This window comes from Apodemus sylvaticus, chromosome 1 (assembly GCF_947179515.1).
Source record: "Apodemus sylvaticus chromosome 1, mApoSyl1.1, whole genome shotgun sequence".
Taxonomy (NCBI): Eukaryota; Metazoa; Chordata; class Mammalia; order Rodentia; family Muridae; genus Apodemus; species Apodemus sylvaticus.
In genome coordinates, this window is record NC_067472.1 from 100,857,026 (window position 1) to 100,874,955 (window position 17,930).

Genomic DNA, 17,930 nt, shown 5'->3' on the forward strand with positions numbered 1-17,930 from the left:
TGAGTTTCAGTCATGTACAGGACTAACATACTAGATCCCACTTTGACACCTCTACAGTCATACTGTGTTAGTCACTGTTCTAAGGCTGTGAAGAGAGTCTATCACCAGGGCAACTCTTAGAAATGATTTACCCAGTGTGGTTTAATCCCAGCACTGACTCAGAAGATAGAGAGGCAGGGGCAGGAGCAGGGGCAGGGACAGGGCGGGGGGCGGGGGTGGGGGAGGAGGCAGGAGGGGGACAGGGGCAGGGGCAGAGGCAGGTATATTTTTGTGAGTTCAAGGCCAGCCTGGTCTACAAAGTAAATTCCTGGACAGCCAGGGCAAGACAGAGAAACCCTGTTTCAAAATACCAAACCAAACCAACAAACTAACCAACCAATGAACCAAACAACCAACCAGAAAAGGAAAAAGGAAAGCATTCAGTGGGGGCTTGTTTACCGTCTGAGAGGTTTGGTCCCTCAGCATCATGGCTGGGAGCATGGTAGCAGGAATGGCAGGTAGGTTGCAGGAGAAGTAGCTGAGAGCTACATCTATGGGCATGTGAGGAGGCCCCTGTCCATAGGCAGGGCTGGAGGGGCGGGGTGACAGTGCAAGCCTGGGGCTTTGGAAGCCTCAAAGCCCACCCTAGAGACACACTTTCTCCAACGAGGCCACACCTTCCAATCTTTCTAATCATGTCAAGAGTTCCGCTGGCTGGTGACTGAGCGGCCTGGGCGGCCATTCTTAGTCAACCACCGCTGTATCAGTGCCTTTCTCTTCCTCCACCTGCTCTTTCCCCCCAACACCCATTTCTGTCCTTTCAGTCAAACATCTGGGACCAATATTTAGCATTATGTAATGCAGTGGATATTTTAAAAAATGACTGCAAATTTTTTTTATGTTTGTCACTTGTGACTGTCAGCTGCTGGAGCATACTAAGGGTGATAGTGTGTGACATCTAAGGTTTGACCATCAAAGCCGTTGCTACTTTCTGGGAAGCTTGGTATGCATATTGTGATCACCGCCTCTCTGGAGCCTGCTCTCTTAGATCCTCTCTATCACACTGTAAGAGACTTGAGAAGTCTGAGCTGAGTTCAGCCTTTCAGTTGTCCCAGCCCAGCACTGTACATTCAATTGAAGAAGCCTTTAGATGATTCTAATGATGGCTCAAGTCACTCCCACATTTGAGCTTCCTAGATGCAGCTCCAGGTATCATGGGATAGAAGTAAGCCACTTCTGCTGCATCTTGTTGGAGTCACAGAATAACAGGCCTTCTGGTTTATGCCACAAATTTGGAGTGACTTAGTACTACAGCTTGGGTCTTAAATGTACCCCACAGGTTACATGCTGAGGTCTTGGTCAATAGCTTCTGGCACAATTGGGGGACAGTAGAACCATCAGGAAGGGGCAGGCAGCATGCCAGTGAGGTATGCCCTGGAAAAGAATGTTGGGGTTCTAACATTTTTCTATCTCATTCTTTACTTCCAGGATGGCACGAAGTAACAGCCTCCTCTGCTATACACTATGTGGCATCATCTGCTTCCTCACCACAGTTCCAGAGGCAACCATGGGCAGAAATTTCTGAGCCAAGATAAACTTTTTGAAAGTAATTAATCTCATTTGATGGACAGCTGGCTAATACATCCAACATAGTAACTACCACTACCACTGTAACAACAGTAATAGAGAAATCTTTAGCTTGCTACATTTTCACAAATTGAACTTACCCCACTCAGCACTGATCAAGAAGCAGAACCACTGTAAGCTTGAGGAGTCACTCTTCTCCTTTCTAGTCACTGCTACTCCTACCTCTCATCACAATGCCTCCAGCTCTGGAAATTTGTGAGTATGCCCTTGAGTGGTGTGTGTGAGCATGTGTGTGTGTGTGTGTGTATGTGTTCACATGTATGTGCATGTGGAGGCCTGAGACTGACAGAAGGAATCGCACTGATTTGTTCTTCCATCTGATTTAGTGAGACAGGTTCTCTCAATAAAACAGAGTTACTTTCCAAGGCCAGACTCAGGTGGATTCACCACAGCCACCTGGTATTTATGTAGCTTCTGGGGAATTTGAACTCTGACTGTCACAGTTGCTCAGGCAGTGCTTTAACCATGATGGTATCTTTCCAGTTCCCTTTGTTTTTAATTTGTATAGGGTATCAATATTTAATTCTTCTCCTTCTCTTTTACAGTTACCTAATTCTCAAACCCTTCCAGTGTCCACGAACTCCCCTTTCTATATTCTTATGATCCCATTTTGGGTTTTTCTTTTGAATGACCATTTGCAAAGGTGACCTGTCCACCTGACTATGTATAAAATTTTATCTATTATTCCAAGAATACAATATAAACTAAAATGGTCAACTAGTCCTGAAGTGTTTTATATATTCTGTTTTCATTCACATCTGATCTTTGCTTTGCATTCTCCCAGCTCCAGACACACTGTACTGATGCTCTTTGGGTCTTGACCATTCATTCTGCCTTGCCTTAGTATAGCTTATTCTTTAGGGTGAAATTTCAATTTCTTTCTTCTTTTTGAATGCTTTTAATTTAGACCAATTTTAGGCTCACAGAAAAGTCACAAAACAGCACACAAAATTGTAAACTCCTTACCCATGTTCCCGTCACCCATCATCTTATGTAACCACAGAATGATCACAATCAGGTATCACTGATAGAATACTTCCAACTACAGATTTTATCGGAAACTGCTAATTCTCTTAGTGTTTTTCACTCTTGTTTCAGCCAGCATTCCTCCTGGAAGAGAGAGCTCTTTGATCCTCTATGCACAGGAATCATGATAAGTACTGCTTCTAGATGCTTTTCCTTTTACAGCCCTCATTCTGAGACAGGTTCAGCAAACCAGGCTGCCATACAGGAATTTATTCCTCATTCCACGAGGTCACGGAAGCTTCGGGAGAGCCAGGAAGAGGCGGTCTTCGCGGGTAGGAAGGTGGACTCTAACCTGCAGGCACAAGTCTGGTGGAAACAAACTAGCTTGGTGGTAACCAGTCTGGTCCCGAGCCCTGCCCACAGACTGGCCCTTGGCCTATCCTTCAGGAAAAGCCCTGCCCACTTGACGCTATAAGCACCGCCCAGGGCCTGTATTCCCGCCCCCTCGTCCTCGCCTTCTATCTTGCTGGCGCCTTCTAAAGCCTAGTCTTTCCTGGCCTCAGAAGCTAGTCCCTCCCTTAGAGCATCCTCCTGCCCTCTGGTTCCAATTCTTCTCCTCTGGCCCCGCCCTTGCCCCTCAGGCTTCCGCCTCTTCTCAATCGTCCCCTATGAAATGCAGGAATCCTCAGAGGGGCGGAGTCTGCGGGACGAAGGGGCGGGGCCTGAGAGTGTGGAGCCGCTCCTTTCTTGGAATGCGGACGGAGACTCCGCCCCTGCGCTCGGCCGTTGCTAGGAAACGAGCGTCGACGCTCTGGCTGGGACCTGGCCGGGCCAATGAGCTGGCACGCCGCTGCCCAGCCGTGCGTCACTGGGCGGTTGCGTGAGGTGCGCGGGGGCGCGGGCTGCGTGTGGCGCGGGGCGGGGCGCGGTTGGTTCGCCTGGGGAGCGATGGCGGCGGCCTGAACTCACCTAGCCCGGCCGCCGACAGGCCTGGGCAGGGCGGCGTGGTGCAAGCGAAAGAGACGCGTGGGTCGCGGCGCGCGCAGAGGCGCAAGGTGCCGAGGGGATTCGGGATGACGGCACCGGGTTTGGGAATTGCTGGCGTTGAAGGGACAGGGTGAAGGGTTGGCAGGTGGTGAGGGGCTGCGAACGTCTGAGGTAGGGGGCAGGGGACAGCCTAGGTGCCGCGGACCAGGAAGAAGCCGGCTAGAGGAGATCCTGGGCGCAGGTCTGAAGGGCCCAGTTGAAGGAACTCATGGCCACCGTTTGCAGAGGGTGTGGGTTCGCAGAGCTTGGAAAGGTGAGGGGCGTCCTGGGACAAGAGTGGAGGGGGTAAGGCCTGTGCGAGGACGGGGAGCTTTAGTTAAAGGCCAAGGCGGGAACCGGCGAGGGAGGGCTGCGCCTTGATGTTGGAGTTGAAAGCAGGGCAAAGGAGGAAAGGGGGGTTGAGGGTTGTGAGACTTGGATGAGAGAGGAGGCAGGTTGTGGGGCCTCCTTGGGTGTCCTGCCCAGGGAGAGCAATAGTTTCAGATCAAGCAGAGTACAGGTGCAAGTGTTGTGCGCTTGGCCGTCCTGCGCCCATAGATATTTTAGAGAGTGTGTGGGGGGAACCCACAACCACCACAGCAACAAACCCAAAACACCACACACAAAACAGCATCATGAGCGACAATAACTGTGATAATGAAAATGTTTGAGGTTTAGTCATCCACAGAGTAATAATGGAACCACAGTTTCCTCAGGTTCTGCTTTTGTAAGGCAGACTTTAAGATGAGACCCTCATGAAGGTTTGTTTGTTTGTTTGCTTGTTTTTTTGGAGAGGTGGAGAGATAGAACTACTTCTGGACACCCTTACTGCATTCCTCCTTACCTATTGCTGTCATCTGTATTGGACTGTCAGTTGCTTTCATGGAAGTCACATGGCTTGTCATATGCAGTGCTGTATATAGGTTTGCTCTTAGGAGTTTGAAAAGCAGGAACAAAAAAAAACCCCATGGCTTTGTGGAGGTAAATTTTTGTACAATAAACTGCTTATAGTTTAAATGTACTTGTTTTGACATATGTGCATATTTGTGAAATCAAGATGCCAAACACTTTGACACCTGTACAGTTTTCTCTCTTCTTTTACAGCTCCTCTTTCCCTTTGTACCCTGTAATTAAGTTCATTTTATTTGTATTTTACAAGGCCATCTCCTTACCCACACAGACATGAATTTGGGGAAGTTAGTCTCACTCAGTGATATGGCCATTTTCACGTCGCTGGATCGTCTCTACTGAGAGCAGACAACTACTGCTATGTAGTTGAGGAATCTTGAACCTCTTAACCATAACAAATATTTATGTCTTTCTTATGAAGACTATCCCTTGAGAATTTGAGGCAGCCTTAGTTTATATTCTATTAAAGAATCTCAGCTTCAGAGCTAGTTATTTTATCATGTGATATATTTTCTTCTTTCTGGAGACCAAAGAGGTCTGTGATATATTTGCATTTCTTCTCTCTGGAAGCTAAAGACACCTTCTTCATAATGATATGCCTGGCCAGACAATCAGAACTTTTTAGGACCGACAAGCATAACAGGTTGTAGTAGTGGTCTCTAAACACTGAGCTGGTGATCCAGTCCATGGCAGTGTTCATCTGTATAAAATAGGATGAAAGAACTAAAGATAAAGTTATATCTTGGGGGAGTGGCTCAGTGGGAGAGTGCCCTTCCATGTTTAAGACCATAAGTTTGATCCCAACGGAAAGAGGGGCAGGGTTAACTTATTCTAATATTATTGTTCTTTTTTGGTGTTAAGGTGCTCTTTGCTCTTCACTGAAGAAATAGTGAAGTACATGGTAGGTTTAAAGAAATTCATTAAAGAGTTGATGACCTTTTTTAAAATATATATTTCTACTGGTTTATGAAATCCTGACATTTAGAATGATAGTGGGGTGTATGTGTATGTATATGTGTATGTGTGTGTGTCTTTTAGGTTGAAGAACCATGTACATATATAGTAATTTTATGTAATTTCAAATATCTGAATAGCATGCATACTTACATATTATTAATTCCTTATAAAATCAAAGTGACATGCTTTATATAGCAACCTCAAAATTTGCTGACATTATGTTGATACCTTGTGAAGTAGGTGGCAAAGGAAGGAATTTTAGAGATGAGGAATCAGATTCAGAAGCTAGCAGTTCACAGGGATAGAGTGACGAAACGAGTCAGTTTGGCAACTTCATAGTGCTAGTGACTAGAAGGAGGAAGATTTGTAATAGAAAGTAAAGGCACTATGGGTAAAGGGCACAGCACATCCTGTATTGAAAAAGTGATGAAATAGAGGACCTCATACGTGCAAGAACTATTTCTTTATGGTTTGCAATTGTTCTACTAACAAAAATTAAGGGGAGTAAGCATGTCATAAGGATAAGGACTTTGTTTACTATTGTATCAATGTCATGGAAAAGGTAGTATAGTATTGGGTGCATATTATTGATAATTATGTTAATCATATGTTAGAGGATTTCTTTCTATCATTCCCTGTCCCTCCCCCACTCCCCCCCTTTTTTTGGCTCCCCCCTGCCCCTGCAAAGATGAGGTCTTACTGTCTTGCTTGGCTGGCCACAGAGATCTGCCTGCATCTGCCTTCCAAGTGCTGGGATAAAAGGTGTTCATGACTATGGTTGGCATGTTAGAGCATTCTTAGGATCTCTCTAAATTCTTGGTTGTATTAGAGAAGGCACAGAATTTAGAAAGCTTTTTGTTTGCTATACTAAACTTTTTGTTGCCACAGTAACATAATCATTAAAATGGATTTTAACTTCCGATATACAGACGAATGGTAGGCCTGAGAGGATGAAACATGGATGAGGATGCTGTAGTGACAGAAACATTTTTGTGGTGGTGTGTGCACTCTTAGTAAGGGCTAGGAAAACAAATTCATTCATTTATTCTTTAAACAAATTCTTGTTGTAAGTTCAGTCCCATAAGATAACAATAGAATTAAGTTGTGGTCCTATAAAGTTGCATGGAATTTTCTTTCTGATTAGGGGAGAAAAAGAGTTTTAGTTTAAAGGGAGAATGAAAAAAAATATATATATATAAAATCAGAATAATGTGATTATTTCTCTATATCTGTCTTAGTCTGTGTTCTAAATATACATATGCACTTATGCACAATTCTCCACAGTGATCTTTGAAATAACATGCCTGAAACAAAATTTATTCTTTTTGCCCCAAAGACCCATCTTTTGCAACCATCTGCCCTTACATGAATCCAGAGGATGACTTTGGTGTCATCCTCTATTCTTTCTGCTCCTTTACCTCCTAAATTTGGTCAGTCACTAAGAAGACTAATACTTTCCCTCTGTTAATCTCCATTGCCACATTATCACTAACTTTTGCCTGAGTCCTCAGCTCCTTGGTGCTTATTTATTTATTTTTTTTTAAAGTCTGTTGCTTTAAAAGTTGATCTTTTCTTGCCTATTCCTAGAATGATCTTTCTAAAAATACAGATTCGATCATGGAGCTATGCTTTAAAAAGTTGGCTCTTTGTAGCCTGTAGGACAACATCCAATTTCCTTAATCTGGCCTCAGCTCACCTCGACATGCCTTGTCTGTTACCGCTCCTTCCTCGGTGTTCTAGCTTGAATAAATTGTTCACAGTTCTCTAACAAACATGTTACTTTTTTAGCCTTGGAATCTTTGTAAAAGTTGCTTCCTCTTCTAGGAACATCTTTTCTTCTCTGCCCAGTGAACTTTTTTTACTTAGGATCAATTTCACCCAGTCTTTGACTTCCTCTTTGTCACCCTCAAATAACAGGTGTAGAGATAACCATGTGTGACACTGAGGAGTTCACTGTTGTAAAGACAGTCACTGTGTGCTAGCAGTTCACTTTGTGCCTTGTGAGAATCCACTGAGATGAAGAGATACCTACCTGTAAGAGGCCCAGGTAGTATGGGGCGAGGTGGGCTGTATCCTGAAAGCCCATTTGTCTGAGACATTGAAAAGCAGGGCTGGTATGTGGGAATTGAGCTCCAGAAAGACTATTGAGACCCCCCCAACCCCCCTCAACCCCCCCCCCCCCCATTTTCTACAGGTTTAATCAGGTATTTCCACTTTCCGTGTTTGGGGCAACAGCCTTATGCCAGTAATGTTTCTTAGGAAAAGGTTTGTTCTCGGAAGGTCATTTGGTCTTTCCTTGTCTGTTAAAGTTATATATCTATCCCTTCCTGCTTCTTTCTCTTTGCCTCTCCCAGGGCAAAGGTTCTTACTAGAGGCTGAAACTGAGCCACTTCCTGTTTCTGCTGTTTTAAGGTTGATCGACACCTTTTGCTGTGGGGGCCTATAAAGCTGTATTGTCTTTTGGACTCTGAGGTGAGTGACTGACTCTGGCTGTGTGTAGATCTGAAAAATCAACTTCTTCCCTATTCACCTGTGGTTTAGCCTGAAGATAAATCAGGGAAGACAGAGGAATCTTTCTTTGGACTTTGCTGTGGGACAAAGGGCATCATGACTACATGGCGGTTCTGCCTCTTTGCCAGGAGTTTAAATAGGTGCTAGGAATACCAAGGAAAGACCTTTTTAACCTTTTTTTTTTTTTCCATCACCTCAACAGGGCCAAGATTAAGTGTTCAGTTTTGACTTCTGAGATGCTGATTTTATGTGATTCTTGTCCAAGGCCCACAGGAGGTAGTGAGAAAAGGGTGCTTTGTGATGGTTAAGGAGGGGAGGAAGACTGGGTATCCCAGATATTGCATGATAGAAGTGGGTTGTTAATCTCCCAACACCTGGAAGGGTTTTGTTTTAGACACATGAAAGGCTAATTTTGCTGAGCTTCCTGAGGCTTGAGAGTGCAGGTTGTACTTTAGAGTAGGTTAGACCTCTTATCTCAGAGGTGTGAGCACCCTGTCATACAGGACCAGAAAGGAAAAGAGTGAAGAAACAGTTTACAGAGGAGTTGCTTTTTGCCAGGAGTGCTGTTACCTCATTTACTTTCCTTCCTTCCTTCCTTCCTTCCTTCCTTCCTTCCTTCCTTCCTTCCTTCCTTCCTTCCTTTCCTTCTCCCTCCCTCCCTCCCTCCCTCCCTCCCTCCCTCCCTCCCCCCTCTTTCCCTCCTTCCTTCCTCCTCTCTTTCTCTTTTCTCTTTTTTTCCTTTTCTTTTCTTTTCTCTTTTTTCCTTTTCTTTTCTCTTTTCTCTTTTTTCCTTTCCTTTTCTTTTCTTCCTTCCTTCCTTCTTTCTTTCTTTCTTTCTTTCTTTCTTTCTTTCTTTCTTTCTTTCTTTCTTTCTTTCTTTCTTCTCTCTCTCTCTCTCTCTCTCTCTCTCTCTCTCTCTCTCTCTCTCTCCTCCCCCCCCTCTCTCTCTCTTTCGATTTTCGAGACAGGGTTTCTCTGTATAGTCCTGACTGTCCTAGAACTCACTCTGTAGACCAGGCTGGCCTCGAACTCAGAAATCCACCTGCCTCTGCCTCCCAAGTGCTGGGATTAAAGGCGTGCACCACCACTGCCCTTCTCATTTACTTCTTAAAAGGAATAGTTACTTTGTTAGGACTTTTTTGACAAGGAAACAAGTCGCGATTTGTGATTTATTTAATATCACACAGTAGAAAGATGGTACACTGAGATTTAGACTTTTGTTTGAGGACTTTCAGAGCTCAAGCCTTACCTACTATTTGTGTTATTCTTTTCCAAGCATAAGGCTTCTGTTTGTTTTCAGTCCTCAAATGAGATATGTTGTAGAGCATACTCTGTAAACAGTGATATTCTTGTATCAGTCAAGTTCCTTGGCAGGTGGCAGGTGGCAGATGGCTCAGGCTGGGTTTCATAAGAATTTAATTAATAATGGGACTGTATTTACAAAGGTATAGGCAGTGATTAAAGAAATCAGCAGAAGCTGATATAGTATCAAAGGCTAATAGCAGTTAAGAGGGAAGAGTTTTTATTCTTTAACTGTGGGCTTTGTGTTTCTCAGTCTGTGCCTGCCTAGGACCCCAAATCCTTGGGACTATGAGTAAGTACTTTTTCCAGTGGATCCTTTTTGTTCTTAGTCACTAGCGTGTGCAGTGGTTGGTTTATAGGATGCTGCGTATGAAAGAGTGAGTATCCCTCCTGTGGCTCTACTTTCTCATTTCTTTCTCCCTTACTGTTAGTCTTCTGAGTGAGGGGAGGGGCAGGCTGAGGCTGGGGTGGTAGGGTGGGGTATGGAGGATGGGGGTGGTGGTGAGGTGGTAGATGCTTCCCTCTGTCCTTGCATTTATATTTACTTGAGGTGGGCACTCATCCTGTACTGCTGTCTTGCTTTCTTTCAAAAAGGTATATGCTCTTTTTTTCTTAGATATTGTATTCCTTATTTTTGTCTGCTATTTCTAACTTATTTATCCATATTAACTTTTTCTTTTCTTCAGACTTATTTTCTCAGATGACACTTTAGGGCTGGCTTGGAACTCATTGTGATTTTCCTGTTTCAGCTTCCTAGGACTGAGCCAGCAGCATTCAGTTCTGAACCATATGAACTCTTGACTCCCACCTCTTCATTTTTTCTACACAAATGGTCTTGTTTTCATCCTTCTCTGTGTCACTGAATTTTGTTAAAGTATATTTTATACTTTGACTCTCATTTTTTAACTATTTTTCAAAGATTATATAAAAAAATCAGTAAAACCAGTGGACAGTTTTTCATCTTCATTCTACTTGTTCTCTTTATGGGATTACGGGCAATCTCCAGGCTCTTGGAACATTCATTCCTTGGTTTCTAGATCATTATTTCTTTGATGTCTCTAATTTCTGACTGCCTTCACTGTCTTTATTGGGGGTGTGAATGGATATATATATGTGTGTGTTGTTTTTGGAGGGGCAGTTTTACTACGTACCCCTGGCTGGTCTGGAACTCTCCATGTAGATAGTCCTAGCTGGCTTTGAACTCACAGACCTCTGCTTCCTAAGTGCTGGGATTAAAGGCATATACCACCAGGCCTGGCATTTTTATCTTTCTTTTTTCCTTTCCTTTCCCTTCTTTCCTTCTTTCCTTCTTTCCTTCTTTCCTTCTTTCCTTCTTTCCTTCTTTCCTTCTTTCCTTCTTTCCTTCTTTCCTTCTTTCCTTCTTTCCTTCCTTCCTTCCTTCCTTCCTTCCTTCCTTCCTTCCTTCCTTCCTTCCTTCCTTCCTTCCTTCCTTCCTTTCTTTCTCTTTCTTCTTTTTTTGGAGAAATTACCTTGTTAAATAACTCAGGCTAACCTCAAACTGGCAATTTTCCCCCCTCAGCTTCTCAAGTGCTGGGATTATAGGAATGCAGATTTCATCTTGCTAAATCTTTGTCAATGAATTCTCTTTGTGTATTAGTTTAGGTTTTTGTTGTGAAGAGGCACCATGATCGTGGCAACTTTTATAAAGAAAAACATTTAATTGGGGTTGGCTTACAGGTTTAGAGGTTTAGTATATTATGGTCATGGTGTACCGGCAGATAAGGACCTCAGACTGGAAGTTTTATATCTGGATTGGCAGACAGCAGGAAGAGAGACACACTGGACCTGGCCTGGCTTGAGCATTGGAAATCTCAAAGCTCAATCCCAGTAACAACAAGGCTGCATGTACTCCAACAAGGCCAAGCTTTCTTAGTAGTGTCATTCCCTATGAGCCTGTAGAGACCATTTTCATTCAGATACCACACTCTGCTTTCCTAAGTCCTGGTGTTTTTTTTTTTTTTTTTTTAAGATTTTGCATTTAGCTTCTTCCATGATAACCATTCGCAGTCTCATTGATCACTTATGGACTGGCAACTCCTGAATTGTATAGCTCTAGTTTAATTGTTTAATTTCACTCTGAACTTAAGTATGCTATTTTTCTTTTTTTAAATTATTTATTTATTTATTTATTTATTTATGCCAGTCTTACAGACCAGATTGGTTTTTAAGCTCATTTTGTAGTTGAAGATTATCTAGGACTTCTGTCCTGCCTTTCTTCACCTCCCAAGTGCTAGAATTGTAGGTGTGCACCATCATTCCTGGTTTATGTGGTGCTGGGGATTAAATCTAGGGCTTTGTGCATGTTGGACAAAGTATTCTACCAACGAGGCTATATTCTTAGCCCATTTTCTGGATATTTGAAGTATTCTTTAAGTGTGTCAAAATTTAACATGCTTAAAACTGTTGTCTGTCCTTCTTTTTGTCTCCCCCTCTTCTTCCATCTTGTTGTTTTCCCTCTGACTTAGAGGGATGATATTTTCATTTGGGCTAGTTGGGGACCTGCTATGTAGCTCAGGCTGGCCTTTGTCTTCCTGCTTTAGTATGAGTGCTGGCTTTTTAGGTGTGTACTATACTTGATCTTATCACCTTTTGTAAAGCACAATTCTATGTGATACAAGACTATCAACGGTGTTCCCAAGTCTCCAATGTTAGGTGCATGAATCACCTCTCTTGCTCACCTCCGGATGTGCCAGGTCTTACTGTTTTTACCTTTGATTTAAATTCAGAGGCAGATTATCTTCAGTTATATTCTAGGCCAGCTGTTTGCCACCTGCCTAATTTGAGGCAGTTTGTCTAGCCTCTCTGGGCTTTGGTTTCCTCACTTGTAAAATGAATATATTAATAAATAATGCTTTGAGCAGAGCTTAGTGTGTGTTTATGTGTATATATATGTATATATGCTATTATTAATTATATTGAGCCAGTGTTTCACAAACATCTTTGAATGCTGTGCTGGCACTGGGATTTCAAAGAATGAATGATATGGCTCCCTGCAGTAAGAGAAGAGAAATAGTATAAATAATTTGCAAATACATTATAGATATGAATACTTACTGCACAGGACAAATTTAGATAGAGGTGAATCTAAGATTTAGCTTTTAATTGGTATTTTTGCTCCTTTAGTTTATACCATTACTTTTTAAAAAAGAGATCTTTTAAAATTTAAGTTGTCTACTGATATCATCTTGCTATACCTTATAATGCTATCTGAAGTATTCTTTTTTTTTTTTTTTTTTTTTTTTTTTTTTTTGTCTTTTTTTTTTATTTGATATAATTTATTTACATTTCAAATGATTTCCCCTTTTCTAGCCCCCCCCCCCCCACTCCCCGAAAGTCCCGTAAGCCCCCTTCTCTTCCCCTGTCCTCCCTCCCACCCCTTCCCAGTTCCCCGTTCTGGTTTTGCCAAATACTGTTTCACTGAGTCTTTCCAGAACCAGGGACCACTCCTGCTTTCTTCTTGTATCTCATTTGATGTGTGGATTATGTTTTGGGTATTCCAGTTTTCTAGGTTAATAACCACTTATTAGTGAGTGCATACCATGATTCACCTTTTGAGTCTGGGTTACCTCACTTAGTATGATGTTCTCTAGCTCCATCCATTTGCCTAAGAATTTCATGAATTCATTGTTTCTAATGGCTGAATAGTACTCCATTGTGTAGATATACCACATTTTTTGTATCCACTCTTCTGTTGAGGGATACCTGGGTTCTTTCCAGCATCTGGCAATTATAAATAGGGCTGCTATGAACATAGTAGAGCATGTATCCTTATTACATGGTGGGGAATCCTCTGGGTATATGCCCAGGAGTGGTATAGCAGGATCTTCTGGAAGTGAGGTGCCCAGTTTTTGGAGGAACCGCCAGACTGCTTTCCAGAGTGGTTGTACCAATTTGCAACCCCACCAGCAGTGGAGGAGTGTTCCTCTTTCTCCGCACCCTCTCCAACACCTGCTGTCTCCTGAATTTTTAATCTTAGCCATTCTGACTGGTGTAAGATGAAATCTTAGGGTTGTTTTGATTTGCATTTCCCTAATGACTAATGAAGTGGAGCATTTTTTAAGATGCTTCTCCGCCATCTGAAGTTCTTCAGGTGAGAATTCTTTGTTTAACTCTGTACCCCATTTTTTTAATAGGGTTGTTCGGGTTTCTGGAGTCTAACTTCTTGAGTTCTTTATATATATTGGATATTAGCCCTCTATCTGATGTAGGATTGGTGAAGATCTTTTCCCAATTTGTTGGTTGCCGATCTGTCCTCTTGATGGTGTCCTTTGCCTTACAGAAACTCTGTAACCTTATGAGGTCCCATTTGTCAATTCTTGCTCTTAGAGCATACGCTATTGGTGTTCTGTTCAGAAACTTTCTCCCTGTACCGATGTCCTCAAGGGTCTTCCCCAGTTTCTTTTCTATTAGCTTCAGAGTGTCTGGCTTTATGTGGAGGTCCTTGATCCATTTGGATTTGAGCTTAGTACAAGGAGACAAGGATGGATCAATTCGCATTCTTCTGCATACTGACCTCCAGTTGAACCAGCACCATTTGTTGAAAAGGCTATCTTTTTTCCATTGGATGTTTTCAGCCTCTTGAAGTATTCTTAAAGGTAAATCTGATCTTATGTCTTTGTTAAAAACATTTTTGTCTCCAGGATGTCAATAGTTAAGATTCCTGTAGCATCACATTTAGTGGTGTTTGTAACCTTCACTCTTTTCAACTTAGTGCCATGCCTCTGCTCTCTAAGATTCACTGAACTTGCAGGCTCACTTTCGATTTGCCATGCTTTTTTTTTTCCCCAGTGCTCTACTTTTTGGTAGATTTTTTTTTTTATTTTTGTTTGTTTTATGGAGATTTGTTTTAGCTATATAGTTCAGGCTGTAATAGAACTCATGAACTTCCTTCTTGCCCTCCCAAGTGCTGGGATTTTAAGGTGTGAGCCATTTTGCCTGACTTTATTGTATTTGCTATGAAGAAAGCTCCTCATGTAACTAGCGTATCATTAAAGACCTAAGTCAGATACTATCTCTGTGGATCCCTCTTTACAGTACCCCAGGCAAAGTTAGTTGCATCTCTTTACTCTTCTATTACAGTTTTGAAAATATTTCTAGGTATTTTTCCTATCCTATCCCAGTTTTGTTTTACCTGTATTTTTTCTTTTCTTTTTTTTTTTTTAAAGATTTATTGATATATTTTATTTATATGAGTACACTGTAGGTGTCTTCAGATACACCAGAAGAAGGCATCAGATCCCATTACAGATGACCATGAACCACCATGTGGTTGCTGGGAATTGAACTCAGGATCATTGGAAGAACAGTTGGTGCTCTTAAATGCTGAGCCATCTCTCTAGCCCTACCTGTATTTTCAATGCTTACTTAGTACAATGTTCAATACTTTATCAGTATTGTTATACATTGAGTTAATCAGTTGAATATGTCTTTCCTGACCTTTAGGACTGGCCTTTCCCTGTATAAGATCATTTCTACAAAATGTTTCCTTCAGCACAGTTGCCATCTTCCTTTAGTTGTGATGTGGTAATTGTGAAGAAAATGGATGAAAGGATGTGTTGGTTAACATAACCTTAGGTCAAAGTGTGGGACTTGATTCAGATTTCTGGGTTCTTTCAGCTCCTTTAGAGTGTAAAGAGGAAATACAGCTGAACCACACTATTCAGTGAGGCGGTTTTGCTCTTTAGTGACAGTACTGCTGAGGAAGGGTTAGGTATGATGGAGAAGGAACTGTGGGTTATGGTCTGGGCCAATAGCTAGTTTGGTATATGTTATCCATATGCTCATTCATTGAGCAGGTATTTATTCAAGCATTGAACAAATAGACACTATTTTTAGCCAGTGAGGATGCAAAAGTAAATAAGATAGGCATATCCTGCCCTCCAAGAACTAATTTCTTGGTAGAGAAGATAGCTAACTAGAGAAGATAGAGTTCAGATAATAGAAACTTTAAGGAATTATGAACTAGAAAGTGAAGGTAGGAAGATAACGTGTTTAGAAAATTGTTAAGTACAGAGGACTTCTGAGAAGATAGCACTTAAATAGAACTGTTGAAAGCAAGGAGAGAGCTGGAAAACACTCTAGACAAAGGGAATAGAAACTATTTAAGACCTGTGTGACTAAAGCATCAGTGAGAGGAGACTGACAGAAGCTTGTAGAGATTACATTGTATAGGCTTCTGTAGGATAAGGTAAAGAATTAGGATTTAGTAGTGTGATAGGAAGCCATTGAGGGCTGTCCAACAGAGGAGAGATGCAGTAAAATCTAGATTTAAAAGCAATATAGTTGCTGAATGGAGAATAAATTCTCATGATGGCAAAGACAGAACTATAAGCCAGGCATGGTGGCATGCATCTCTATCACAGCATTGGCAAGGGTGAGGAGTGAGGCGGGAGAATAAGTTTGAGGCCAGAATGATGAATGAGGGTTACATAGTGAATTCAAAGCTAGCCTGTTCAATATATTGAGAGCCTGACTCAAAGCTACATTAGAAACTATTATAATAGATATGATTTTATTTTTGTACTTTTTTTATCCCTGTTTTCTTTTTGAGATAAAGTCTTAACTATTAGCTTCAGCTTGCCTTAACCCTTATGTAGTCCAAGCTGGCTTTGAACTCATTTGGTAAATGAATTAGATATTGGAAAGAAGAGGATAAACAAGGACTATGGCCAGTCTTTTGACCTAAGCATATAGGTGAATGTTTGTGACAGTGAAATCGAAAAGGTTGAGGAAGCTACAAGTTTGGTGGTAGAAATTATGCATTCTATTTTGGGCATATAAGTTCCATGTACTGTGTGAAATTGTGTAATTTGTGTAATTTTCAGTGGAGTGCTTCTAAGTAATAGTTTCAGGGAAGTCAAGAGAAGGGAACTGTTTATCCTTTTCATTTTCTCCCTTTGAATTAGATTTGCAACACTGGACTGGACAGTGAACTCTGGGCTTGCTATTACTCTAGTTTGGTGTAATCTGTGGCTCTCTGGCCAGCTACTGGCTTCTACAGACCGGATGAAGCAGATTGGAGACACAAGTGGAGAAAGCCTCCAGCTGGTACATTCTCAGAGTGTAGTCCTTTGGCTGCTGGCCCTGTCCAGCCTGCCTCATGGAGAAGATGAACTGGCTGAGCAGGCTGGCCTCCCGGGTCCCTGGGCACCGTGTACCACAAGGGGCCAGTCTACAGACCCCTGTCATGGCTGACCCTGAGACATGCCTCATGGTCTTCAAGAATCACTGGTCCCAGGTAGGAGACTCCATGGGATAAAATACCTAGTCTGTTACTCAACCCGGTAGTTGTGACCTTTTGAGTCTGATGTTCTCATCACTCCATTCAGTTACCTTATCATCTTAGACTTTTCCTCCTTTCTGTCCTTTGCCTCAGGTGGTGCGAATCCTGGAGCGGCAAGGACCTCGGGCAGCTGCTGGAGGTGCAGATGATCTCAGTGCTGTGAGAAACCACACGTACCAAATGCTAACATTGCTGGCAGAGGATCGAGCAGTTCCTTCAGCCCCCTCAGGCCCTGGGCCCCTGCTAGAGTTTGCCCTGCGTGAAGATCTGCTGAGCCGAGTGTTGATATGGCAGCTACAATGGGATGAGTTTGGGGATGGGGTCGAAGAACGGCGGGCTGAGCAGCTGAAACTATTTGAAATGCTAGTGAGCGAAGCTCGCCAGCCTCTGTTGCGGCATGGGCCAGTTCGTGAGGCTCTGCTTGCCCTGCTGGATGCCTGTGGCCGCCCTGTGCCCAGTAGCCCAGCACTGGATGAAGGCCTGGTGCTACTTCTCAGCCAGCTGTGCGTGTGTGTTGCTCGGGAGCCTTCACTGCTCGAGTTCTTCTTGCAGCCACCCCCAGAGCCTGGAGCTGCTCCACGTCTTCTCCTCTTTTCTCGCCTTGTCCCCTTTGTTCATCGAGAAGGCACCCTGGGCCAGCAGGCCCGTGATGCTCTACTTCTGCTCATGGCTCTGTCAGATGGGAGCCCCACTGTGGGCCGATACATCGCAGATCACTCTTACTTCTGCCCGGTTAGCAAACCCTAGGATGGGGGTAGGGTGAGGCATGTGAACATTGAACAGTATCTTCTTATGCATGAGGTGTGGAAAGGCTAGGTATCAAGAAGGGCCCTTTGTTTCAGATTTGGAAGCAATTCCTTGGTGTTGGAATGGGGATGAGACATGAGTGTAGCTAGGTAGGGCAGGTGTTGTAGATGAGGTACTGATACGTGGCCTTGGTAGTATCTTTTAGTTGTAGTCCCATAACATCTTATGGTTAGTTAGTTCCCAAAGCCCTCTTGTTACATTATCTGAGCTTTTGGTAACCCTCCTTAGGTGCTGGCCACAGGGCTGAGTGCCCTGTACTCCTCACTGCCTCGAAAGATTGAGGTTCCAGGGGATGATTGGCACTGCTTGCGCCGGGAAGACTGGATTGGAGTGCCTGCTCTTGCACTCTTCATGAGTTCCCTAGAGTTCTGCAATGCAGTCATTCAGGTAGGAATGGCATTCCCAAGGGGTGTGGTCCTTTGGGAAGTTGGGGTAAGAGGGTCCATTTCCTGGAGTCATGCCTGTCTTTTTTATATTATTCTGCTCTCTTCTAGGCAGTGGACTCTTTGTAATCTCGTTCTTC

The 17,930-nt window shown here is 43.0% G+C and overlaps 1 protein-coding gene across 4 annotated transcripts in view; it reads left to right on the forward strand.

Annotated features, from left to right (window-relative positions):
* The first annotated feature begins 3,510 nt into the window (after positions 1–3,510).
* Positions 3,511–17,930, forward strand: part of Fhip1b (FHF complex subunit HOOK interacting protein 1B) — a 31,849-nt gene continuing 17,429 nt past the window's right edge. For 3 of the 4 annotated variants that reach the window (XM_052155592.1, XM_052155604.1, XM_052155611.1), the window contains exons 1-4: positions 3,511–3,647; positions 16,224–16,555; positions 16,694–17,332; positions 17,636–17,794. In XM_052155592.1, coding sequence (XP_052011552.1) covers positions 16,418–16,555; positions 16,694–17,332; positions 17,636–17,794 — 936 coding nt within the window. In that variant the 5' untranslated portion in view covers positions 3,511–3,647; positions 16,224–16,417. Of the gene's footprint in view, positions 3,648–5,388; positions 5,429–16,223; positions 16,556–16,693; positions 17,333–17,635; positions 17,795–17,930 lie in introns of all 4 variants that reach the window. The other variant, XM_052155599.1, reaches the window with a different exon arrangement.